Genomic DNA, 26,592 nt, shown 5'->3' with positions numbered 1-26,592 from the left:
AAATCCTTTGTTCTAAAGGATTATGACGTATGAAAGTGGACTTCCCGTAAAATCGACCAATGGTAAATTTTAAATTGCTCAAAGGCTGGAATAAGCCTTATTCCAACCAATGAACAATTTTTTTCATGTCAGGAGATGTTGCCTGTACGCTGATTGGCCAGTTAATGCGAGCGCACGAGAACATTGGCATATTGGATATCCCACCCTCTTTCATTTGACGTCTCATACGTCAAAATCGGACCAATAGAAATGGGGATATAATATAGTGCCGTTTTGGCAATGTCTTGTCTTTGTTGTGTTGTCACATTCGATATCCCATCCTCTTTTATTTGACGTCTCATACGTTAAAATCTGACTAATAACAACAGAGAAACAATATAGCGCCGTTTTGGCAATGTTGCCATGTTTTATTTTCTTGTTAGCATATTCGATATCCTACCCTCCTTCATTTGACGTCTCATACGTCAAAATCGGACCAATAGAAACGAAGATATAATATAGTGCCGTTTTGACAATGTCTTTGCGTTTGTTTTTTGTCCTTACATATTCGTCATCACCTCCCCTTTCCATTGATACCTGCACATTGTTAAACGTTGAGCCGTTTAGACGTTACAAGCTTAGTGTCCTTTTGGCTATAAGCCGCCATGTTTTTTTTTTCTGTGTCTACGTATTTGTTGAATCCTTCTCTTTACATCCATACCTTGCACGTTGTTATACGTCAAGCCGTTTCGACGTTACAGGCTTAGTGCCGTTTTGACAATGCCGCCATCTTTGTTTTTTGTGTTAACGTATTCGTCACCCCTCCCTTTTTCGATGATACCTCACACGTCACGATCGGACGAGCCTTCGCGTCTCCTCAACGAAAAGCGTCAAAAATGAGCAGAATGGACCTTAGATTTTCTTATGGAGATTTACATGGGAAAATGACCTGTTTTGCGCTCGAACTGTCCTAGCCCCTTTACTCTTTTATGGATTTTGATAAGATTTTATATACGGTATTTAGTAACGCTACTCCTCTGTAATTACTGCATTATGTTTTGTGTCCTTTTTTATGTAATGGGCAAATAATGGCTTCCTCCCAATCTTCTGGTATTCGTTCTTTTATCCATATCTCCTTTATGATCTTGTATATCCAATTATTTAGCAGTTTTCCACCATGTTTCATCATCTCTGCTGTTATGTTATCGCTTCCAGGGGATTTGTTGTTTTTCGATTTTTTATGATTTCCTCGATTTGTTGTTTGATGGGTGAATTATCTTCTATGTCTTCTGTGTTCGATTCTTGCTTCTGCTTCCATACATTCTCTTTGGTTTGACTTATTATTGCCATTTAGTAATTCATCAAAATACTCTTTCCATCTTTCGACTATTTTTGCTTCACCGCTTATATTATTTCCTGCTTTGTTTTTAACGAATATGGGTTTTTGTTGGAAACCTTTTTTTTTTCATTTCTAGCACCTTGATATAGGTTTTTTATTTTTTTATTTCTGTAATTCTCTTCTATTTCTTTTAGCTTATTTTCTATATGTTTTCTCTTCTTTTCTCTCAGCACCCTCTTTACTTTTTGTCTTTGCTCCATATATCTTCTTTGTCTCTGTTGTTTCTTTCGTGATCATTTCCATCCTTAATGATTTTCTTAGTTCTATTTCTTTTTGGCACTCTATATCGAACCACTCTTTCCTCTTTTTATTCTCTTGTTTATTACATTCTTTTGCTGCTCTGTTCATTATTTGCTTTATGTTTTCTCATTTGTTCTCAGTTTGCTCTTCTATTTGTATCTTTATTAGTTCTCTTTCCATTGTTTCCTCGTATATTTTTTGCTCTTTCTTTGTTGCTAATCGAATTGGGTTATGTATGTATACATGTATTTTCTTTTATTTTGTTTTTGTTTTCTGGTATCAGTTGCTTAATTTTGATGCCCACCATGTATTGATCTAAGTCAGCGTCTGGTCCTCTGTATGTTCTTATCTTCTTTATACATTGCTGTTCTTCTTTTTCGATGAGCACGTGGTCTATTTGGTTTTTAGCCTTTCTATCTGGCGATATCCATATTTTTGTGTATTTCTTTTCTTTCGAAATATGTGCTTATTATGATCATATTTTTTTCTCTTGCGAAATCTATCAGGAATTGTCCGTTCTCATTAGTTTCATTGTGTTTACTATATTTTCCTATTGTCAGTCTAAATACTTCTTCCTTCCCTATTTTGGCATTTGCGTCGCCTAAAATAATTTTCATATCATATCTGGGTATATTTTCGATTGTTCTGTTTAATTCACTGTAGAAACATTCTTTGACATCATTATCTTTTTCTTCTAAAGGCGCGTGAATATTTATGAGGGAGATTTTTTGGTATTTTCCCTTGAACCTGATACTACATATGCGGTCTGATACGGGTTTAAACTCTACTATTGCTTCTTTTAGCTTATCATAAAACCTGTGCCTAACGTTCGATTCTTTCCGCCGCTATTAAAAAACACTGTATCTTCTATTTCTAATATATCATTTCCCAGCTGTTTCGTCTCCTGTAAAGCTACTATGTCAAAATGGAACTTTTCGATTTCTCTCGCTAAATGTTTAAGTTTGCCTTCTCCATATGTGCCTCTTACATTCCATGTTCCTAAAAGTAAGTGTTCTTTTCGTAACGTTTTCTTGTGTTTTGGTCCGGTTTTCATTTTTTTCCTCTTTTTTCCTTTTTTTGTATTATCGCTAACCTTGTTCTGTGCTTGTTTCGTCAACGTTATTCCAGTAGTACATTTGGTTGCTAGTTTTTTTTATGTTTTTTTTTAACTAATGCGCCTTCTTTGTCATTTCAATTCCATTCGCTGTTATTTACCCATATTTTTTTTACTCCAATCTTGACTTCATTTCCTTTATTTCTTTCTTCTTTAGCAATATTTCTAATTGTTTTCTGTATTTCTCGTTCTTTTATGGTTGCATATTCGTTGATATATATATATATATATATATATATATATATATATATATATATATATATATATATATTTTGTACTCTTTAATTTCTTTTAACTTTTGCTTGTTTCCATTATTTTCTTTTTTCTTCTTGGTTTTCTAATTCCATTAGGCATGTTTTTTCGCCTAACTTGTGAGCATTCCTTATTTTAACCTCAACCCCTATATGTTTGTTTGATGAAATAATTGATTGTTACTTTTAACCCTGCTTGTTCATATGTGTCTATTCTTAGGCCGTTCATAACTATGTTATTTATTCGTCGGTGTTTTTCCATAACTTCCATGTTTTTGTTATTTCTCTGAGTTCCTCCTTGATCTCTATATTTTCTTGTTTTAGTTCTGAATTTTCTTTCCTCAGCTCTCTGTTTTCCATTATGAGCTTTTCTATCGTTTTCTTGCTTTCTTTTTGATTTCTTTTTATTTCCTTAATGTCATCGGTGAGGTGGCTCATCATTATTAGTAATTGATCAATTTTTGTTTCCTCATTTTTTTCTCTGGAGTTTTTGTTGGTGTTGTAACAGTCGTTACTTATACTGTATTGATACTAAAATAATTTCAGAGATGTAGTATGGGTTGCCTAACTTTAAGTGTTCATTTGCCCATTAAGTGTGTATTTTTAATAATTTAAGTTGTCACTCTGATCTAATTTGGTACCATTGCGAACCAGAGAGATGACAGGAGATTAGGGGGAAGTGGAAATTGGCTCTTCTTGGTTAATTAACTGTGAATTAAAATTGACTTTTGATCAAGAGTTTGAAGTGGTACAAGTGGCAGTTAGCGAAAGAAAATCCAATTAATGCATAGAATTTCCTTCACTTCAAGAAGTTAAATATTCCAAGTAGAACCATAACAGCTTAATTGACGGTGTTTTCGGAAACTCGGGGAGGTGAAGTGAGATTTCTAGCACGGAATTAAGTAGCTATCTGGTAAATAATAATTTTTTATATTATAAACATTAGAGTATTTTATCTATATCCTATTATTCAGATTCATTATTTCATATTTTAATATAGTATTTTGTCCAAGGCCATTATATTTTTACTCTATGTGAAGCAAGGTCACGCTACATCCGATTGGATGGGTTTTTTATCTACCATAATTATCTTTTTGCTCCGGTTTCTTATGCTGAAAGAAACTTTCCTCACTTCTTCTTTGATTTCTTTTTATCAATATTGAGATTAGAAGTAACGGGGAATTGTTTTCAGCCACCTACCATGGAATTATAAATTTCCCTCAGAACATCCGAGGGAGAGTACCACTTCAACTCTATTAGAATCAGGGTCATTGGGACAAGCCAGGGGGTATTGTCTACTCCACCCTCATTTTTTTCTCCAGCCTGCACCTAGAGGTAGGGCAGGACAGTCATCATCGGAACTGAGCCAATTAGCACCAGCTCCGTGCTAATTTCGGACCTCAAGGAGGACTTCGCTGGGACACCGAAGCCATTCGGGAGTATCCTTCCAGACAACTGTTTCACCTAGGAGGACAGTTGGTTTTTCTTCAGAACTATATATATATATATATATATATATATATATATATATATATATATATATATCTTGTTTCACCAGTCATAGGTTTTTTTATATAACATATTTTTATATATATGTGTATATATATTAATTAATATAACTCCCCTTGGTGTAAGGTATCGGTAAGTTTGAGCTCAAATTCTACCCAGAGATTATCTTCCATTGTTTTTTTGTATTAACCATTTATTCCATTATTAACTTTAATTATTTCATTATTTGTTTACTTAACTAATTTTTTATATTTCATCTTGCCTTATTAATTCCGGTTATTATCCCTTCAGGATAATATACCGTTTCAATTGTTTAACTTGGCTTGTTCCCATTTATATATATTATTTTGTTTGTATTTAAATTTAGAGGTGTCTAACAATATTGTTGGTCATATTGTAGGTTAGTATGATATAGTTACTTGGCTATACGTTATTCCAACGTTAGCATTATTTTGTTTAAGGTTGTTTTAACCTAGATGTAGGTTGTACACTCTATATCAGAGTTATTCTGTGTAGTTTTCAACTTTTTATTATAGTTGTTTTCAACATTTTTTTAAATATTATATTGTGAAATTTTCATATACTTTTTGGTAACTTAGAGATTGTCATAATCTAAGAAGTTATATTTAATAAACTTGAATTTGTTTTGCATATAATTTTTTATTAATATTTCCTTACCTTTTTACATTTACAGCATTTTTGTTTATTAAATCAACTTTAATTAATATTAGCAGTATACGATACCTGGAAGAGTGACTGTTACTCTTTTTAGAGTATTATCCCTCTTCTGGCGCCCTCAATTTGTTTTCTTTGTTAATTTTCGTTATATCTATTTATTTTTCATATCTTCTTTTCTATCCATCATACATATTTTCCTGATTTACTGTCTTTAAAAGGCATGCAAATTGGCCGTATCCATCCTTGAGTTTCTAGTGGTCATTCTCTTGCCTACATTGCTAGCCTAGCCACATTCCGTTCAATATTTTTTTTTCATACTTCTTTACTTAATTGTTATCTATTTTATCCCATATATATAGACCACTCTTCTTATACCTCTCTCCTCCTACACACCCCAGTATTTTGCAACATTGGCGCCCAACGTGGGGCCTTTTCCAAGTTTTTGGTTTTAAGACAGTAGCTTTTAGCTGATTTCTTTTTTTTTCTTGTTTTTTGTATTTTTGCTTTTTCTTTTTTTTACTCATATTATTGCTGATTTATTCTATCTTTAAATTTTTTATTAATACTAAACAGGTATACTTATACTGCTGTATTGATTTATTAGTTTTATTTATTAGATTTATTAGTTATTAATATTTTGAGACCTCAGTGATAGGTTATAGTAGTACAACTTACATTCTAGGTTGAATTTTGTATTTTTATTGAGAACTTATATTTACTTACTTACCTACACATACTTATATCGTATATTATATAAACTTTTATTCCTACAGCCAACAGTATTATACTTATAGGTACTATTAATTGTTGCATATATATTAATATTTGGTTTAGAATAGTTATAATTTACATATAACTAGAAATTATTTTGAGTATTTTAGTAAGATAAATAAGGTATTTATTTGATTATATATATATATATATTATTTTTGCTGGCTATTTTGATCTTGGTGGTGTGTTGATAATAATTTGTCCACATTTTTTTTTGCAACTTAGGTATAATTAATAATTAGTATTTCATATTTCTGATCTTGGTATCACTTTGTCCATATTTTTCCTCTCATCATGTGTGCTTTCAAAGTTGAGCATCTTTCGGTAAATGAATTGGATTACGAATTGAATGTTAGGGGTATAACGCCTGCAGAGTCGGCAAAGGTTGAAGACAAACGCAAGCTTTTGCGTGGAGATTTAAAGCAGAAACAGGACAATAGGAGTTTTACTCAGATTTCTGCTACACACATCCCTTTCGATGACCAACAGAAAGGAATATCCGAAACCTTAGATGATTTGTCGACGAGAATAGGAGATTTCAGGGGAACTGTACAAGATAACTTGTATGCGCGACTAACTTCTCGTTTAGCTCACATTTCTGGCCGCGTACATTTGTTACATTGCACTACTGAAGAGCAGGAATCTTTTAAAAAGACTGTTTCTCTGAGAATACTTACATTGGAGGGTGAACTTGACTCTAGAGTTAATTACATTGTTACATCTACTCCTAATGCTCCAGTCAATGTAGTTCCTAGCTTCGCATACTCCAAACCTGTGCAAGTACACAAATGGGGTGTTTCATTTTCTGGTGAAAAACAGCACACTGATGTGATGTCATTTATAGAAAGGGTTGAATGTCTTCGTGTTTCTAGAGGTGCCTCTGAAGAGGATTTGTTTGCTGCTTCTGCTGAACTGTTCACCGGTACAGCTTTTACATGGTTCATGAATAATAGAGGTAGTCTTTCTTGTTGGTATGATCTGGTACACAAGTTGAAGTCAGATTTTCTTCCTTACTCATTCCAGGATGATCTATTGGACCAAATCAAAAACCATAAGCAGAAACCTGGAGAATCTGTCACCATGTTCATTAACACTATTTTGGGCATGTGTAGCCGTTTGGAGACTTCTTTATCAGATTCTGCTAAGATAAAAATTATTCTTAAATGTCTGTTACCTTTTTATCATCAACAGCTAGCTCTTATGGACATCCAAACTATTGATTACCTTACTGTAAAGTGTAAACGTTTAGAGGAAACGTTATCCTGGTCCTCTCAGTCTTCATCCACATCTCGACCTTCTTCTAAATTTTCTTCTCAGCCAAACTCTTTTAGTCATCGTTCTTGGCAAAATAAGGGCCCTGAACGTAATGTGTCAGTTGTAAGTTCTATCGTCTGCTGGAATTGTCGTCAGTCTGGTCATTCGTTTGTTGAATGTTCGATCCCTCGCACTCGTATTTTCTGCCATGGTTGTGGTAGGGAAAACACTCTAAAGAGAAATTGTTTTAAGTGTTCGGGAAACGAATTGTCGGAGGTCCGTCCCCTGAGCGTTTCTCCGTCCACCATACAATCAGGGAATCAAACCCAAACTTCAAACGAGACCGCTGGTCCAAGCACATCCAGCAACCCAAACCCATCTCCGAGTCGGAAAGGGAAAGGGGTAACTTTCAAAAAAAGCAAAGCACACCACAAGACAAAATCAGTCCCGAAATTAACTACTTATCATGAAACGTTGAATCCGCCTGTTTTAAGTGATCACAGATGGTCAACTACCAATTCTTCTTTACCCAGTAGCGTTAAACACAATTCTAATGATTACAGTAGTGAAATAGTTCCATTATCAGTATCAACTTCTAGGTTTGTTGATGATGATGATATGTCTATGGTTGTACCATATAATATTTATACCCAACCAAATACTTTGGATTTAGATTTAAATTCTTTACTAGTTAGGAAGGTTAATGATAATAGGCCTTATCTACCCATTAAGATTTTAGGACAAGCATGCTTAGCGTTGTTAGATAGTGGCTCTAATATTTCATTGATAGGTGCACATTCGTTACATCTATTGAAAAATGCAACTTCTTCCATTATGCCCATTTCATCTTTGCAGGTATCTACTGCAGATGGTACAGTTCAGTCTATTACAGGCAAAGTTCAAACTGAAATCACTGTTGCAAATATATGTAGAGAAATCACATTTTATGTTATTCCTTCTGTACAGAATTCTATAATTTTAGGCATGGACTTTTTCAATGCTTTCAATAGCACGTTAAGTTGTTCTGATTTTTCGTTTTCAATTTCTGAATTTAATTTAGCTACTCTGAGTGCTATTCATGATTTTTCTAGTCTATCTAGTTCTGAACAAAGGCAATTAGAGAACATGATCTCTAAATTTACTACTCTTTCTTCCAAAGACAAACTAGGTCGTACGTCTTTAATATCTCACACTATCGAGGTGGGAAATCCCACTCCTTTTAGACTTTATCAGTATTCCATAGCTCAAGCCATAAGGACTTCTGTCCATGAAGTGACACAGTGCTCCCCATCATACTTGAATTTTGGCAGAAACATTGCTTTATCTGGTGACTATTTTGGGTTAATTTCTGAAAATTCCGCAAATCTCCCTCAAATATCCGAGAGACTTCATCGTCTAGATGACCTTCAGACTCTACCTCCAATTTTTGCTGATATCAGGAAGAAGTTAAAAACTTCTTACCTCCGGAACAAAAGTCAATACAATTTGAGGAAGAGAGATTTGCGATTCTTTGTTGGCGATAGAGTTTTAAAGAGAAACTTTGTAAAATCAAGTAAAGGTGATGCTATTTCGGCAAAATTTTGCCAGAAATACATTCCGTGTACGGTTGTAAGGGTAATATCTCCTTTGGTATATGAATTAAGGGACAATTCGTCCAACAAACGAATTGGTCAATTTCATGTAAAGGATTTACTGCCTGATAACACCATCGACAAGGTTAGTTCTTCATCCTCAGAAGAAGACTAACTTAACACTTTCGTTTAAGCTAATCTCTTTCTCTGTTTGTCTTTAGCTTATTTTGATTATATTTTGCATTTTAGTCTAAGATTTTTTTAATCACCAGATAACGTAGGTACACCGCTATTTTTTTGTATCTTTTGGCATTGGTTAATGACTTCTATATCTTATTAGATAATTAGTATGTATGACTTACATTTTTTTTGTATTATAAATGATGCACTTTATAATGAATTAATATTCTTAAGTACTAATCTTCCCAGGAGAATTACTCCTTTTAACCTCATATGATACGAGAGTTGTTTAGTATATAGTAACATATTTAGATTTATACTTATAGTTAATCCTATTACTGATAAGGAACTATGGAACTATGCTGTTACACTACTGGATCATATATTGTGTGTTATATCTTTGATATTTGATTCCTTAGTATTTGTTTTGATATATTTGTTCAATATTTGCCAATTTGGAAAGATGTTGTGATTTTTTTTTATCTTTGGTCTGCTTTATTCTCACTTGTCACGAAAATCTTAAATACTCTACGATAATTTATGTCCTGATTCGATATACAGGATGGTTCTGGAATTAGTTTGGAATTTTGAAGTAGGTAAGGATGACCGGTGTCCTTCTTATTTCTTCTTATTTATTCTTCTGAATTTTCTGTCAATGAATCTGTCAATACTCAGCTTTAGTGAATACGTGGGTTCGAGATTGTTGCTCAGCAACTGATCACTGCTGCTCAATTAGGTTCGTACTATATGTGTTTATTGCAGAGTAGGCAGATGTTTATGCCTCATAATATTTCTGGTCAGGAAATGCTCGCGACATGTCCTAACCATTCTTGTGTGATTGTCCAAATATTCCAGTTACCTTTTCACAACTTGATAGGGAAGTTTAATTAGTTCATATTAGTTATCTTACTTCAGGTTATGTTTTTTTCTTTAACTATCCCTACACATGTCAAGTTAGTCATTTTCATTATTTAAGAGTTTAGACAAATGAGTTGTTCTCTTAGTGTAATCCCACTTCTTTCCTTAGGCATAAATTGCTGTTTAGATTTAGGACTATTCCCGGATAATTCCATGCTGCGAGAACTTGTTATAAATCTACAGTTTTGTTCAAAATTGGCTGCTTGTTCTCGACATATCTTTTTTTTTCTATCGTTAGTAATGGTATTATAGGAAAAGTCCACCACTTTTCTTAGGATTTCTATTGGGATTTTATCGGTGTCTGGTTATTCTCATACATCTGTTGTAGCCACATGCTATAGTTAGCGAATACCAGCACACTCAAAATTTATTTAGCCTCTGAATTCCTTTAGTCCATTTTAGACTTTAGACTTTAGGTATTTATCTTTATCTTTGGTTTAGTTCAGTTACATATTACATTACTTAGTCTGAATAAGTGTGACAATGCTGCTTCACACTTTAGGAAATTTTGCTTTATTGTAATTACTTAGTTGGTATTGGCTCATATTACCGGATGAGGGTAAGAGCTAATTTAGTTATTAGCATTAGTGAGAATTGGTCCTTTCCTGATCGTTCTTCTTTGGATATGCTCTATTTATAAATCTGGTGTCCATCGATAGTCCGATTTTGGATTCAGTGTCTGATTCCTCACTTATTTGGTTTATTTGGTTATGTAGGTTCGTATCACCATATGTGGGTGTACGTAGACCTCATTTAGTTTTGAGATTTAGTATTGGTGTGAATGGGTCCATAAATCTTCCTGGTCGTTCTTCTTTGGATATGCTTTTATGAATCTGGTGTCCATTGATAGTCTGACTTTGGATTAAGCGTCCTATTTCACATTTATTTTGGTTATTACGTCTTTGATATACTTTGGTATGTTTACGATTTAGATTACTATTTGTGTTATTTGGTTTGGTGAGAATTGCTCCATAAATCTTCCTGATTGTTCTTCTCTGGATATATTACTATGAATCTGGTGTCCATTGTTAGTTCAATTTTGGATTAAGTGTTCAGTTCTTAACCTATTTAGTTTATGATTTCTTTGATCTTAGTTTAGTATATCTCCGGGTGAGATATTGTTTGAATTGGCTCATACATTTGCCTGGTTGTTCGTCCTTGGATATACTTAGTCTTATAGATCTGATATCCATGGATAGTTCAATTTTGGATTTAGTGCCCAATTCGACATTTATTTGTCAGCAAGAATTTAGTTGGTATATTTAGTTAATATTTGGCTTTTAAGCATATTGTCGATTGAGACTTTGATTTTTACTTTGAGTCGTCTGAGTTTGTGGTGTCTGGCGCCATGACCATTCTTTTTTCCCGTGATTTTTAGTTCGTGGTTTTTTTTTTGTGTAAACTTACGGATCAACGTGGAATGTTAGGCCAGTACACTTAGTTATTGATACTTTAATTTTATGAAAAAAAATTTTGATTAAAATTTTTTTTTCCCGACTAGTAGGGGAATGTAACAGTCGTTACTTATACTGTATTGATACTAAAATAATTTCAGAGATGTAGTATGGGTTGCCTAACTTTAAGTGTTCATTTGCCCATTAAGTGTGTATTTTTAATAATTTAAGTTGTCACTCTGATCTAATTTGGTACCATTGCGAACCAGAGAGATGACAGGAGATTAGGGGGAAGTGGAAATTGGCTCTTCTTGGTTAATTAACTGTGAATTAAAATTGACTTTTGATCAAGAGTTTGAAGTGGTACAAGTGGCAGTTAGCGAAAGAAAATCCAATTAATGCATAGAATTTCCTTCACTTCAAGAAGTTAAATATTCCAAGTAGAACCATAACAGCTTAATTGACGGTGTTTTCGGAAACTCGGGGAGGTGAAGTGAGATTTCTAGCACGGAATTAAGTAGCTATCTGGTAAATAATAATTTTTTATATTATAAACATTAGAGTATTTTATCTATATCCTATTATTCAGATTCATTATTTCATATTTTAATATAGTATTTTGTCCAAGGCCATTATATTTTTACTCTATGTGAAGCAAGGTCACGCTACATCCGATTGGATGGGTTTTTTATCTACCATAATTATCTTTTTGCTCCGGTTTCTTATGCTGAAAGAAACTTTCCTCACTTCTTCTTTGATTTCTTTTTATCAATATTGAGATTAGAAGTAACGGGGAATTGTTTTCAGCCACCTACCATGGAATTATAAATTTCCCTCAGAACATCCGAGGGAGAGTACCACTTCAACTCTATTAGAATCAGGGTCATTGGGACAAGCCAGGGGGTATTGTCTACTCCACCCTCATTTTTTTCTCCAGCCTGCACCTAGAGGTAGGGCAGGACAGTCATCATCGGAACTGAGCCAATTAGCACCAGCTCCGTGCTAATTTCGGACCTCAAGGAGGACTTCGCTGGGACACCGAAGCCATTCGGGAGTATCCTTCCAGACAACTGTTTCACCTAGGAGGACAGTTGGTTTTTCTTCAGAACTATATATATATATATATATATATATATATATATATATATATATATATATATATATATATATATATATATATATATCTTGTTTCACCAGTCATAGGTTTTTTTATATAACATATTTTTATATATATGTGTATATATATTAATTAATATAACTCCCCTTGGTGTAAGGTATCGGTAAGTTTGAGCTCAAATTCTACCCAGAGATTATCTTCCATTGTTTTTTTGTATTAACCATTTATTCCATTATTAACTTTAATTATTTCATTATTTGTTTACTTAACTAATTTTTTATATTTCATCTTGCCTTATTAATTCCGGTTATTATCCCTTCAGGATAATATACCGTTTCAATTGTTTAACTTGGCTTGTTCCCATTTATATATATTATTTTGTTTGTATTTAAATTTAGAGGTGTCTAACAATATTGTTGGTCATATTGTAGGTTAGTATGATATAGTTACTTGGCTATACGTTATTCCAACGTTAGCATTATTTTGTTTAAGGTTGTTTTAACCTAGATGTAGGTTGTACACTCTATATCAGAGTTATTCTGTCTAGTTTTCAACTTTTTATTATAGTTGTTTTCAACATTTTTTTAAATATTATATTGTGAAATTTTCATATACTTTTTGGTAACTTAGAGATTGTCAGAATCTAAGAAGTTATATTTAATAAACTTGAATTTGTTTTGCATATAATTTTTTATTAATATTTCCTTACCTTTTTACATTTACAGCATTTTTGTTTATTAAATCAACTTTAATTAATATTAGCAGTATACGATACCTGGAAGAGTGACTGTTACTCTTTTTAGAGTATTATCCCTCTTCTGGCGCCCTCAATTTGTTTTCTTTGTTAATTTTCGTTATATCTATTTATTTTTCATATCTTCTTTTCTATCCATCATACATATTTTCCTGATTTACTGTCTTTAAAAGGCATGCAAATTGGCCGTATCCATCCTTGATTTTCTAGTGGTCATTCTCTTGCCTACATTGCTAGCCTAGCCACATTCCGTTCAATATTTTTTTTTCATACTTTTTTACTTAATTGTTATCTATTTTATCCCATATATATAGACCACTCTTCTTATACCTCTCTCCTCCTACACACCCCAGTATTTTGCAACAGTGTTCTCGAGAACTTCTTGCTCTTTCTGAAAATGTTATCTTCTTCCTCGCTGTCTTTCTATCTGTCCTTCCTTTTTGACCCTCCTTCTGAAAGTGTATCATCACTGTCTAAATTTTTAGATATTTTTCCATTTCCTGGCGCCAAACACTGTCTTCCACCTCAACAGTTTAAAGAAGACAGCGTTTACCGTATTTATTTTATGTTTATTAACCGTTGTTATTTTTCTGTGTCTACCCCGAAGGTCTACTCACAACGGCAACGTCGCAATTTCAAAGGTCAGAGTTTCGTTTGTACGCTTTGATGTTAATTAGGCTTATCAATTATAGCGATCTTACTGTTTATAGGGCCTTGGTGTTTTCGGATGTTATTTCACCTATTTTAAAGTTTTTTTTCTTAGCACTCTCCTTCACTTAATGTCTTACATTGTTCACTGGATATTTTCAATAATTTACTACCCATTACAACTCTCAGAAATTGAGTTTATTGCAGACGACAAATAAAATATTTGTTTACGTTTTTCCAACACATTTACATATGCCAACAAAAAAAAATTACTCCAAGTATACTGACAGTCGTTTAATTATTAAATTTATTGATAACTCTGTATAAAAATGATACCTAGATCAACCGTAATGTAATATTAAAACCGCAATAAGAATCCAAATAACGACTAATAGGTATTTAGCAACTTGACACAATCAATACAATAGAAAACCTATATCCAAACAGAACAAATTATTGTTGATATTTAGGTATATATATATATGTAAAAAATAATGAACTGAGAAAAGTTTTAACAATTAGTACTGTAGACATTATATTAAGATGAAGTCTTTTCGAAAAAACGAAGTCAATCAACTAAAATCTATAACAGGAACGATACAACAAATAAACATAAATTAATAAATATTTAGTCAGAGATTAAAATAATAATATCTTCTTCTTCAAGTGCCATCTCCGCGGCGGAGGTCGGCAATCATCATAGCTATTCGAACTTTTGAGACGGCTGCTCTGAAAAGTTCATTTGATGTACATCCGTACCACTCTCTCAGGTTGCGCAGCCATGACATTCTACGCCTCCCTATGCTTCTCTTTCCTTGGATCTTTCCCTGCATGATCAGTTGGAGCAAGGTGTATTTCTCTCCACGTGTAATATGTCCGAGATATTCCAATTTTTTTGTTTTTATTGAATTTAAAATTTCCATTTCTTTGTTCATCCTTCTCAGAACCTCTTTGTTTGTGACGTGTTCTGTCCATGATATTTTCAGAATTCTTCTGTACACCCACAGCTCAAATGATTCCAGTTTTTTCGTTGATGTAGCATTCAAGGTCCAAGATTCCATTCCATAAAATAAAATAATAATATCGCTTACCTTAAATATGATCACTTTTGAACATACCCACAAAACAATAGCTTTTATATATCACCCACACATACATCCGATTGCTTCCAATATTGAAATTAAACTGACTAATTCTGTAGAAAATATAACGAGATTTTTTAAACAGGACATGCCATTTTCATCAAATGATGTGAAGTCATCAGAACAGATGGTGCCATAACACAAAAAAAAATTGAAAATGAGGTTTTTGTCGCAAATGACTTTAAAAATCGGTATCTTCGAACAGCATTAACGTTGTAACTGTAGTGTCACAAATAACCACCTGCAGCGCATTGTGTCGTTATGGCCTCGAGCATTTTCTGTTGAAACCCAGTCTGCTAAACTGCCAAAAGCTAGTTTGTCCGTGACCACCGACAAAAGTGAGGATGCACAGAGAGTGAAATAGTGCCGTAACCCCGCTGACCGTCAATGGTAAGCTGTTTTCGTTCATAAATATTGCCTTATTATGTAATGATGCGTTATTGATATGGTGTTAGTATTAATAAAAATACACGAAATGGAACATTAATATTGCCTTAAGTTTGTTACGGCACTGTTGTGGTCCGAATTATTGCAAAAATGACAAGTTTTTTTAAACAGTGTCATATTTTATGATATGGCACTGTTGTAGACTGATGTGACTGGATTCTGTGTAGCAAGGTTGCCACAATAGTGTTAACAGTTGTGTTGTAACAATATTTATGGTCAATTTTGGTAATTAATTTGATAATAACTACCTCAACAGGGTTATGTGACTTTATCATTGTTTGTAAAAACCAGATTACTATTACTCATTCTATCTTGACATAGAATTATTTTATTGTTTATTTCAGATTGTGTATTTGGCTTTGATACCGACTTGGTGCTTGCATTCTATTTTTTAAAGATGCATCAGCATAAGCCTATAACCATACCAATGAACTCAAGGGGTGCATTACCTAATGCTTAAACTATCGAGAAAAGACGCAGCTGCTGCCTTCGAAATAGTGAAACAGAAAAAAGACGAGCCACCACTTTCCCCTTCAAGTAAGTCTGCAAGTAGCTAGTTAATCTACCTAGACTTTCTTCTAATTTTGAGCTTGCTATACGTGCAAATGCTACAGAAATCTTTTTAGACCTAAATCTATAACGTAATCATTAATTATTATTATGTTTTGCTTCTAGAGGTTGAAAGTGATCATCCCGATGAAGCACGACCTGGATACATCGAGTGTCTAGAAGACGTGGCTGTAACACAGCATGCTTAACCATTAGTTCTTCTGCGATCGGGAGAGAGCCTAATTCAAGAGAATGATAAGTACCTAACGAACCGTAACGAGACTGATACCTTAAACAGTTCTTCTGTAACCTATGCCAATTTGGAGAATGTAGCGCCCATCCCCTCAGAAAGTGTAATTATTTCAAAGTGTGTACCCGAGAATTTATAGATGGTGGCAAGAGCTTAGCTGACATTTAACGTGACTATTCTATGAATAAAAAAAAAAGAAGGGAAAGATGCTGCCTCCTTGGTTACTTTTTCTCGTATATTTCGGAATGAATTTAACATTTCCTTCTTCATCCCAAAAAAAGACCGATGTGGTCTGTGAGAAGCTCTCAAAAATGATCCAAATCACCATGCGATTCAAGAAGATTATGAAAACCATCAATACGAAAAAGTGCTGAGCAGGATTGCCAAAGAGTTAGACAAAAACAAAGCGAAGGAAAATCCGCTTCACTATATCTGCTATACATACCAATTTGCAGGTGACTAGAACAAAAAGCGATGGAATACAGGGCGATAACAATAGCCCAATAATATGAGAAATAGAAATTTAGAATACTTGAATACTTAGAAATAAGTTCATAAGGAAAAAGATGAAGTTTAATATATATATATATATATATATATATATATATATATATATATATATATATATATATATATATATATATATATATATATATATATATATGGAAAGGGTAAACTTTGTTGCCAAACTATCCACATTTAAGAGAGGCGTATTTGAACACCTAATTGCTTCAAAATATTTATAAAGGACCACTGAAGCAATAAAACAATTAAGAGGTATTTTCCTTCGATTTATTTACAGTGAACTTAAGGGCTGATTCAAACATTGACAATTATCGCAATTCTGACAGTTACATAAAGAGTTATACAAATATTAGCTTTACAGTGCTGAGAGGCAGTAACAGAGATACATAGACTTGAGAGAAACAAACTGATATACGTTTAACACAAAACACCGGGTTTACAAGCGCATTTATCACTTACGGACCACGCACTTTTCGGGATCGACAACACACGCCCGGCCTTCACTTTTCGAGAGGCAAACTGTCACTGTCTAGTCCTAGTCCTAAGTTATATAAAGCGGGGAGTAGAGTGTTTATGATGTAGGGAGTCAGTCGCACACACGTCAACACGACAGCTGACGACATAAGCGCACAATTCGATAAAATAACTATATTATACAGGTTGCTTTTTACAACATACTGCCCCCCGTTGAAGCACTAGCTTTAACATTATAAAAGACATTAAAAAGAAAAGAGTACATAAAAAAACCAATATGAGTAATAGTATACAAATTCATACAAACAACATATTATGAGTAAAAGTACTAAACCTAATAACATTAACATAATCCTTCACTAGGAAGAGGACACAATTTTGTTATCGAGCGTTTGAAAATCCCATCCTTAGTTTTAACAGATGCAATTCTCACTCGTCCATCTTTACCCGGAAAGACTTCCATCACTCGTGCCAATGACCAGTAGAGAGGAGTGAGATTGTCTTCTTTAACTAGCACAAGGTCATTGGGTTGTAAATTTTTAAATTGGAGAAACCATTTTGGACGATTTTGAAGTCGATTCAGATAATCAGTCGACCACCTTTTCCAAAAAAGTTGCTGGAGCTTAGAGAGATTTTGCCAGATGCTAAGTCGATTTTCCGGGATAGATGTATACTCCTGGTCGGGTAGCTAGGTGAGAGACCTTCCAATTAGGAAGTGACCAGGGGTAAGATATGTGAAATCGGAGGGATCATTAGAGAGGGCACAAATGGGCCGAGAATTAAGTACGGCTTCAATTTGGGTAAGCACGGTACTGAATTCCTCGAATGTAATTTTGAGATTGCCCAACAATCTATAGATATGATGTTTAGCGCTCTTTATAGCGCTCTCCCAGAGTCCTCCATGATGAGGAGATCGAGGTGGTATTGTTTTCCACCGAATTTGAGAGGAGGCTAAAAATTCCTGAATAGAAGAGTTAGTTTCCTTATTTTTCAAGAAATTGTAGAGTTCGAATAACTGATTTTTAGCCCCAAGAAAGTTTGTCGCATTATCAGAGAAAATAGTCTGAGGGAGACCTCTTCGACTGATAAAGCGCTTGAGAGTGAGAAGAAACGCTTCTGTTGTGAGCCCACTGACTAATTCTATATGAACCGCACGTGTGGACATACAGACAAACAGAGCTATGTATGACTTTATCAATGGACTTTTACGAAGTTTAGAGGCCTTTATTAAAAAGGGACCACCAAAATCCAAACCTACATGAGCAAAAACTTGAGCAGAGCATAAGCGTTCCTTAGGTAAATCAGACATGATTTGAGCTAAGGGTTGGGCGTTAAACTTAAAACAAACATGACATTCGTGGACTATCCTCTTAATCTCCCGTAGACCATTCAAGGGCCAATATCTAAGGCGAACTTGAGAGAGAGTATTCTGAGGACCTGCATGATGTAGCCTAAGATGTTCTTTTTTGAGAATTAGACGAACAACATGATTTTTAGAGGGGAGGAGGAGAGGATATTTTTGATCAAAGGTAACTTCGGAATACCTAAGACGTCCACCTACACGGAGCATTTCATTTTTGTCAAGAAAAGGAGCAAATTGTAAGAGAGACTTATTAGAAATAATCTTATTGCCTTTGAGATCAGCAATTTCTGAGGAAAAACATGAGTTTTGCAATAATTTTATAATTTTCATTTCGGCATTTTGAAGTTCAGATACTTCAAGTGCACCGGATAATTTTTGAGTGCCAGACCTTGCGTTATTAGCAAATCTGAGTACATAAGCTATAGTCCTTACATATTTCGTGAAACTGGAGAACCTTTCAGAAAGCATGGCAAAGAAATCAAATTGAGCACTTCGAGTGTGAAGAACAACTTTTCTTTCTTCAGGTAATTTATTAGAATTAAACTTCGGACTATATTCAGACAAATTTAGGTCAAATGTTTGCAAAAACTGAGGACCGTGAAACCAAAGAGTGGAGTTGAGTATGTTAGAGGGCATCATTCCTCTAGAGAGGATGTCAGCAGGGTTGTCTTTAGACTTTACGTGTCTCCAATGAGAGTGAGAAGAATTTTCTTGAATTTGAGCTACCCTGTTGGCGACAAATTGATTCCATCTGGAGTGATGTGATCTGAGCCATGCCAAAACTATCTCAGAATCGCTCCACATGTTTATAGAGGTAATAGAGGGCAATTTATCCTTTATGATATCAACCACCTTTGTGGTGAGCTTGCTAGCCAATAAAGCATCCATAAGTTCCAGCCTTGGAAGCGTTATGGTCTTTAAAGGAGCAATACGACTTTTCGAAACAATAAGAGAGCACGAGATATTTTTTGATTTGTAGATGACCCGTATATAACAACAAGCAGCATATGCTTTCAAACTTGCGTCAGAAAAAGAGTGAATTTCAATAGAAGAAATTTCATGACATGAGAAAAGACATCTGGGTATGCTTATGTCTTTGAGAGCAGCGAGATCAGTTATAAACTTCAACCATTCATTTAAAATATTTAAATCCACGGAGTCATTCCAATTAATTTTAGAAATCCAAATTTTTTGCATAATAATTTTAGCAAGAACAGTTACGGGATTAATGAGCCCTTGTGGATCAAAAATTTGAGCGATAATAGAGAGTACTTCCCTTTTTGTGTAATTATCCTTTATTGATAATTGAGGTACAGAAATTGAAAATGTATCAGTACTGGGGTTCCAACAGAGACCTAAAACCTTATTAGAAGCATTCTCTGGTGAAATAATATACGCAGAGTTTGTAGAGAGAGTAGAAACATTTTCCAAAAACATTTTTGAGTTAGAGCACCATTTATGAAGAGAAATGCATGCCTTGTTGAGTAGGTCAGTTATCTCATTATGAGCCTTAAGAAGAGTTTGCGTGTCATTGGCCCCATATAGAATGTCATCTACATAGCATCCTGTTAAGAGAGCATCGGAGGCCAATGGGTATTTGTTTTGATGAGTTTTAGCTAATTCCATCAAACAACGAGTACTTTGAAAGCTTGCGCTTTTTGTTCCATAAGTTACGGTTTGAAGCTCAAGACATTCGATGTCCTGTTCTGGAGAATCCCGCCAGAGGATATTCTGCAGGAATGTGTGATCAGGATGAATTCGTACCTGCCTGTACATTTTTTGTATGTCGGAAGTGAAGACATAGGTATACAATCTAAACCGAAGGAGAATGTCGAAAAGTTCAGGCTGAAGAGTTTTTCCTTTCAACAGGATGTCATTAAGAGAATAGCCACTGGAACTTTTCATGGAGCCATCAAAAACCACCCGTAATTTGGTAGTTAATGATTCTTCTTTTATGACAAAGTGATGAGGTAAAAAGTATTTATTTTCTAAGTGCACATTTGTGAGAGAAAGAGGAACCTTTTTGGCATGTCCAAGAGAAACATATTCATTGATGAATGCTTTATATTGAGTGTATACATTTTCGTGCTTTAAGAGTTTATTTTCTAAACTAATAAACCTTTTCCTAGCCATATTGTAAGAATTGCCCAGCATTTTATGTGCTGTTTCAGAAATGAGAGGAAGCTTTACCTGAAACCGACCAGAAGGTAGAATTTGAGTTGTTTCAGTGAATATTTGTTCAGCCAGATCCTCAGAGGAGGAGATTTTAACAGAGGGGGTCACTTCTTCGACTTCGAAGAATTGTCGAATTATATTATCGAGCTTATCTTCCTCAGATGTGGACTGGACAAATAAAGAGACATTTGACTGTGTAGGGGACAACTGTGAGCTATAAATTCCTTTGTGAAGTGCGTAAGGAGGTAAAGAACCAAACATAATGTACCCTAAGTGTGTGTTCTGGAGAACAGGGAGTCCTTTACCTAAACGTATTAAACCATCCGATAACAACTCGCTATATATGTCACTGGCAAGAAGAAGGTCTATATTTCCAGGGACAGAGTAGGTGGGATCTGCGAGAGTGAATGTAGAGGGGATATTAAATTTACTTCTGTTTATGGATACCTGAGGGAGTCTACAAGTTATGTTGTCTAAAATAGAACAGGAGATTTTGAAACCATTACCATTTCTTTTGTATGGAAAAATTTCTAGATCGACCATTTTGTTCGAGAATGAACTATGTTCAGAGATAGTAGAGATTTGTAACCTTTTGCTGTAAGGAGAGAGATTTAATTTTTGAACCAAATCTTTAGAGACAAATGACGACTGGGATCCACTATCTAAAATACATCTAGCGTGTATGGGTACGCCATGCTTTGAATAAATAGTGACTAGAGCGGTTGCCAGCAGAACATCCTGCTTTATTGACAGAGCAGAGAGAGAAGTCATTACATTTGACACCTGAGAGGTTTGAGATTCAGAGAGAGAGACAGAATTACTTGGACCGGCTTCACCATCAGACCAAGTGTTTTGTACATTGCGAGAGGTTGCGTGATTTTGTCGTTGAAAAGATCTACTAGAAGAAGAGCTATTTTCATGGTCATTGTGCAAGAGTGTGTGATGTCTTTTCTTGCATATACTACATGAACGTTGAGACGAACAATTTTGAGAAAAGTGTTTAGTTCCTAAACAGTTGCGACATAGTTTGTTTTCATTAACAAATTTATACTTATCCTGTAAGAAAAGATTAGCAAATTTTGTGCATGCATAAATAGTGTGTGTAGTATTATTACAAAATACGCATGTTTTGGAGTACGAGTTAGTTTTGTTATTTGCCGAAGAGAAGAGAACCGTTTTAGAGTGAGTTTTAATAACTTTTTTATCGTTATTATCTAAGGAGTTTAACTTTTCCATAATGTCACACTTTTTTTCTAAAAAATCAAAGAATTGATTTAGCGCGGGAATATCTTTTGACCCTAACTCGTATTCGAAAGACCGGTGAGTGGTAAAGTCCACTTTTTGCAAAAATATTTCTATTAATAAGAGATCCCAATGCTCGATGGGTACATTCATATTTTTTAGCGCGAGTAAGGTCTGTTTCGCGGTGACCAAAAATTCACGTAAGGCCTTTGCATTAGTTTTGACTAAGGATGGAACTTTCAAAAGACGCTGTATAAGCAAACTAATTACGCGCGATTTGTTTTCGTAGCGATTTCGAAGAGTCTCTAACGCGATTTGGAAGTTTTCTTCTAAAACTTGGATGTTTTCTACCAACTGGAGAGGTTCGTTGCGTAGAAAGGATTTGAGATAAACAAAACGCTGGACGTTGTTGAGTTCCGGGTTATTAATAATTAACGTCTCGAAGAGCTGATAGAATGCACTCCATTCTGAGAAGCATCCTGAGAAAGTTTGAATTTTAATTTCGGGAAGAGTCACTTTAGCACTAGCTAAACGTGGAGAAGTGGAACTGGACTGGTGTGAAGGAGGTTGGAGCATCTCCATTTTATGTTGAAGACCTGCCAGAGTTGAGAAGTACTTTTCTTCAATTTCTTCCCTATCGCGTTCTTCAGTGTTTTCTTCGTCCAGTTCCTCAATCTGATCCATGAGGTCATCATATTTGGCGTAACAATTCGTTAGTTCAGTATGACGGAGTTGGAACTGCAAGGGATCTGTTTCTTGAGCAGAGTTATCCCTTAACCAATTAGAGATACGAGAGATTTTTGATTTCAACGGTTTGCGTTGTTTCTTCAATTGATCCATTGCGGTTAAAGATGTATCAAAAGCTTTGCGAGATATTTATCTATGAGAGATACACGAGAAATAAAAAATTTTAGAGTCTAAAACACAGCTTAGTCCACCCCGTATAATAAACAAGAGTCTCAGAAAATAATGTCTATACGAATCCTGCGAAATATAAACTCGTCCTGTATACTAATAATACGCGTTCGAACTTTTGAATGTCCCTATACGCGTGATTATAAAAATATATCATGGAACGAACTCACCAAATTAATAGAAACGAATCGTAAAAAATCCATAAATCCAGTCACATCACATGTTTCTTGTCAGCAATTTCACTTGAGATTTTGAGATGCACCTCGAAGAGCGATAAATCTGCGATAAGAATGTTGAGGATGAACACTTCAAACACTTGCGTGGTGACGTAATGTTCCATGTGCCGTGAGATTATTTATCTTATGTTTTTACGCAAAGTTCTATTTTGTGAAGAGCACTTAGTAATGAGTATTATTTTAATTTTTATGGGAAAAGAATTAAAATAAGAGAAAATTAATTTGATTTATGAAAAGGAATTGCGATAAACAATATATTCGGTTCGAAGAGACCACAAGATGATGGAAAGGGTAAACTTTGTTGCCAAACTATCCACATTTAAGAGAGGCGTATTTGAACACCTAATTGCTTCAAAATATTTATAAAGGACCACTGAAGCAATAAAACAATTAAGAGGTATTTTCCTTCGATTTATTTACAGTGAACTTAAGGGCTGATTCAAACATTGACAATTATCGCAATTCTGACAGTTACATAAAGAGTTATACAAATATTAGCTTTACAGTGCTGAGAGGCAGTAACAGAGATACATAGACTTGAGAGAAACAAACTGATATACGTTTAACACAAAACACCGGGTTTACAAGCGCATTTATCACTTACGGACCACGCACTTTTCGGGATCGACAACACACGCCCGGCCTTCACTTTTCGAGAGGCAAACTGTCACTGTCTAGTCCTAGTCCTAAGTTATATAAAGCGGGGAGTAGAGTGTTTATGATGTAGGGAGTCAGTCGCACACACGTCAACACGACAGCTGACGACATAAGCGCACAATTCGATAAAATAACTATATTATACAGGTTGCTTTTTACAACAATATATATATATATATATATATATATATATATATATATATATATATATATATATATATATATATATATATATGTTAATACCTAAAAATAAAAAAAATAATAATAAAAAAATGCTCGTGTATAATTGGTAAAACGTAGAGATTAACAGTGAGAAAATAAAAAAAGATTTAAAAAATACTTATACTTATACTAATAGCAAATAATACAATAAAATATACAATATATAATAATACAATAAAATAAAAAACTTTACATAAAAATATCAAAGTTCATCATAAAATCATAAACATCATAAATAACATAAACATCGTAAATATATCTAGGAAAGTAAAGAAGATGAAATAAATTGTTTACAAAAATGTTACGCACTAAATAACAAAAACCTATAAAAACTACGAAGAAGCTTAAATTACAAACGACATAGACATCAAAAATACCGGAAAAATAAGTATTCATAAAAATACAAATCATAGGTACATAAAATTGACTCAAAATTGCGATAAAAAACATAAAAGTCTATAAAAAATAACATACATTATAGTAAAGCAAAAAACTAACACAATATAATACACAAATAAACTTCTTCTTCTTTGAGTGCCTCTCCTATCGGAGATTGGATATCATTAGGGCGATTATAATTTTATTTACTGCTGTTTTTAACAATTCGTTAGAGGTACAGCCAAACCACTCTCTTAAATTTCTCATCCAGGACATTCTTCTACAAATAAACTATTAACGATCTAGTATATAAAACATAATATAAAATCAGAAAAAGTGGAATTAAATACAGATTTCGTTTTAGAAACCGAGAACAATTACTAACGAAATAACACTTAGTTAATAAAAACATAAGAAAACACATATAAGGTCATACAAGCAGCTCAAATTTAACGGTAACAAATTATTTTATAAAAACAAAACATCTGACCCCAAATAGAAACAGTATATTTTTCAAGCAATAAGTTAACAAATAAATGATATAAAAATTTTTAAAAAATATCGAAAAATCATATAAAACAAACCCCAGATATAAAAAGTACTTTAGATACGAAATAAGCATTTTACCAGCAAAACTGCTGACATACAACACATAATAAAAATCTAAAATACCGAAAAGGTAAAGATATTAGTATTAGGTTTAGAACCTTTATACATGAATCATTCGTATATGTATAAAAATAATTCAGTATGTATGTACAAAACTCAAAGTTCACGTGTTGGAAAAGCCGAACAACATAATGCGATAAAAGTAATTTAAAACCCGTTTATTCAAAGTAATGGGTCAAAATATATTCATAATTAATTATTAAAACACGTAAGCCACAAAGAGGAATCAAGTGGTTACTTAGGGATTGCATTGCAACAGGCCGTCCTTTTTAAAATTCCTTGTAAAGATTTACTTTAACTTCACTAGTGTTAAAATCAGTTTTCACAAAAATAATCAGTGGTATATCCTTTCTTATTTAAATGTCTCTTGTTTTAAACCAGCCTTACTATTTTCTATGTCTGACTTACGGTTTGTAATCATAGTTTCCAACTTCTTTGTTCCAACAAATTCTTCTTTTTTCATTTTGTGAACTACTAGTGGGTTCTTTTTACGGGATTTTTTCATCACGTTTAGGTAATCATCAACGGTATATAAACGTTGTTGAAATTTTAGGGCATTTTCAAAATCTCCAAAATCACTACCATTGGATAAAAGCTATGACTAGGAAAGAAATAGGTAATGTAATTTTTTCAATGGTAGCATGTTTCCAAAATCGTTTTCAGAATCAAAACTATTTTGATGTTGCGGTTTTGGCCGCCACAAGAGTCTGACCACAAAATTACATGTTTTGCAGAAGTAACATTTTCTTCAATGTGTTTCTTAAGACAACTGCCTACGTCCTGGGCTCCCCGACCAGCTTTACCTTCTATCCAAATATAACAATGACCTTTGTTATCCTTAGCGCTATGGATACCAAGGTTGTAAATACATAATTGACGCTTATAATATACGATATTTATTGGAATTCTCGGAAGGGGAAGAGTTTTTCTTTAAATCAAAACAAAAGGTTTCCACTTCAATTTAACAAGGTCATTTTCTGCTTCTTCAATATACAATTCATACATTTTACTTAATCTTATGTCTTTTGTTAGGTATTCTCTTTCTGTATTAGCTCTTCTGTAATGTGACTATTATAGAAAAATTTAAGCAATAACTGCCACTACTTCTTAACATAAACGCCTCAACAAGTTGTCAACGTCACCATTGTTAACAACGTTTATGTACATATGTTGCCAAATATTCGATTTACAATCATTAAAACGCTCGCAAGAGGCGCTTGGTCTACTGATGCAAAACTAATACACAAAAATTAGTCGCTTGCTTTAGTTATGCAAAATTCAAAATCCAAAATAAAAAGAAAGGCACTTGGTCTTTTTAAATATATCTGGTTATCCGTTACTAACAGGTTAATGGGATTTATTATGTAGATAGTTTATGCTTTTTTCCACCAGAAAGCGCCATAATCCACAATTTGAGAAATTGGGGCTGGGTCTAGTGATGCATAACGCCGTCCATATAGCAATTTGTTGTCACATGTTTATAGTTTTTCTAAAAATAAACTCCGATTTAAAGATTAAAACGTAAAAGAAAATATAAAAACCTATTGAATTTCCGAGCATTTTTTTCCAAC

The 26,592-nt window shown here is 33.9% G+C and overlaps 1 protein-coding gene across 1 annotated transcript; it reads right to left on the bottom strand.

Annotated features, from left to right (window-relative positions):
• Window positions 1-17,852: 17,852 nt before the first annotated feature.
• Window positions 17,853-22,784, bottom strand: LOC140433375 (uncharacterized). The gene is made up of 3 exons (XM_072521396.1): window positions 22,461-22,784; window positions 20,004-21,758; window positions 17,853-19,442 (listed from the first exon to the last, which is right to left on the bottom strand). The coding sequence occupies exons 1-3, from the start codon at window positions 22,782-22,784 to the stop codon at window positions 17,853-17,855; spliced, it is 3,669 nt and encodes a 1,222-aa protein (XP_072377497.1).
• Between the last annotated feature and the right edge of the window lie 3,808 nt (window positions 22,785-26,592).

This window comes from Diabrotica undecimpunctata, chromosome 1 (assembly GCF_040954645.1).
Source record: "Diabrotica undecimpunctata isolate CICGRU chromosome 1, icDiaUnde3, whole genome shotgun sequence".
Taxonomy (NCBI): Eukaryota; Metazoa; Arthropoda; class Insecta; order Coleoptera; family Chrysomelidae; genus Diabrotica; species Diabrotica undecimpunctata.
The sequence above is the reverse complement of the archived record's forward strand: the minus strand, read 5'-3'. Positions and strand labels throughout refer to the sequence as shown.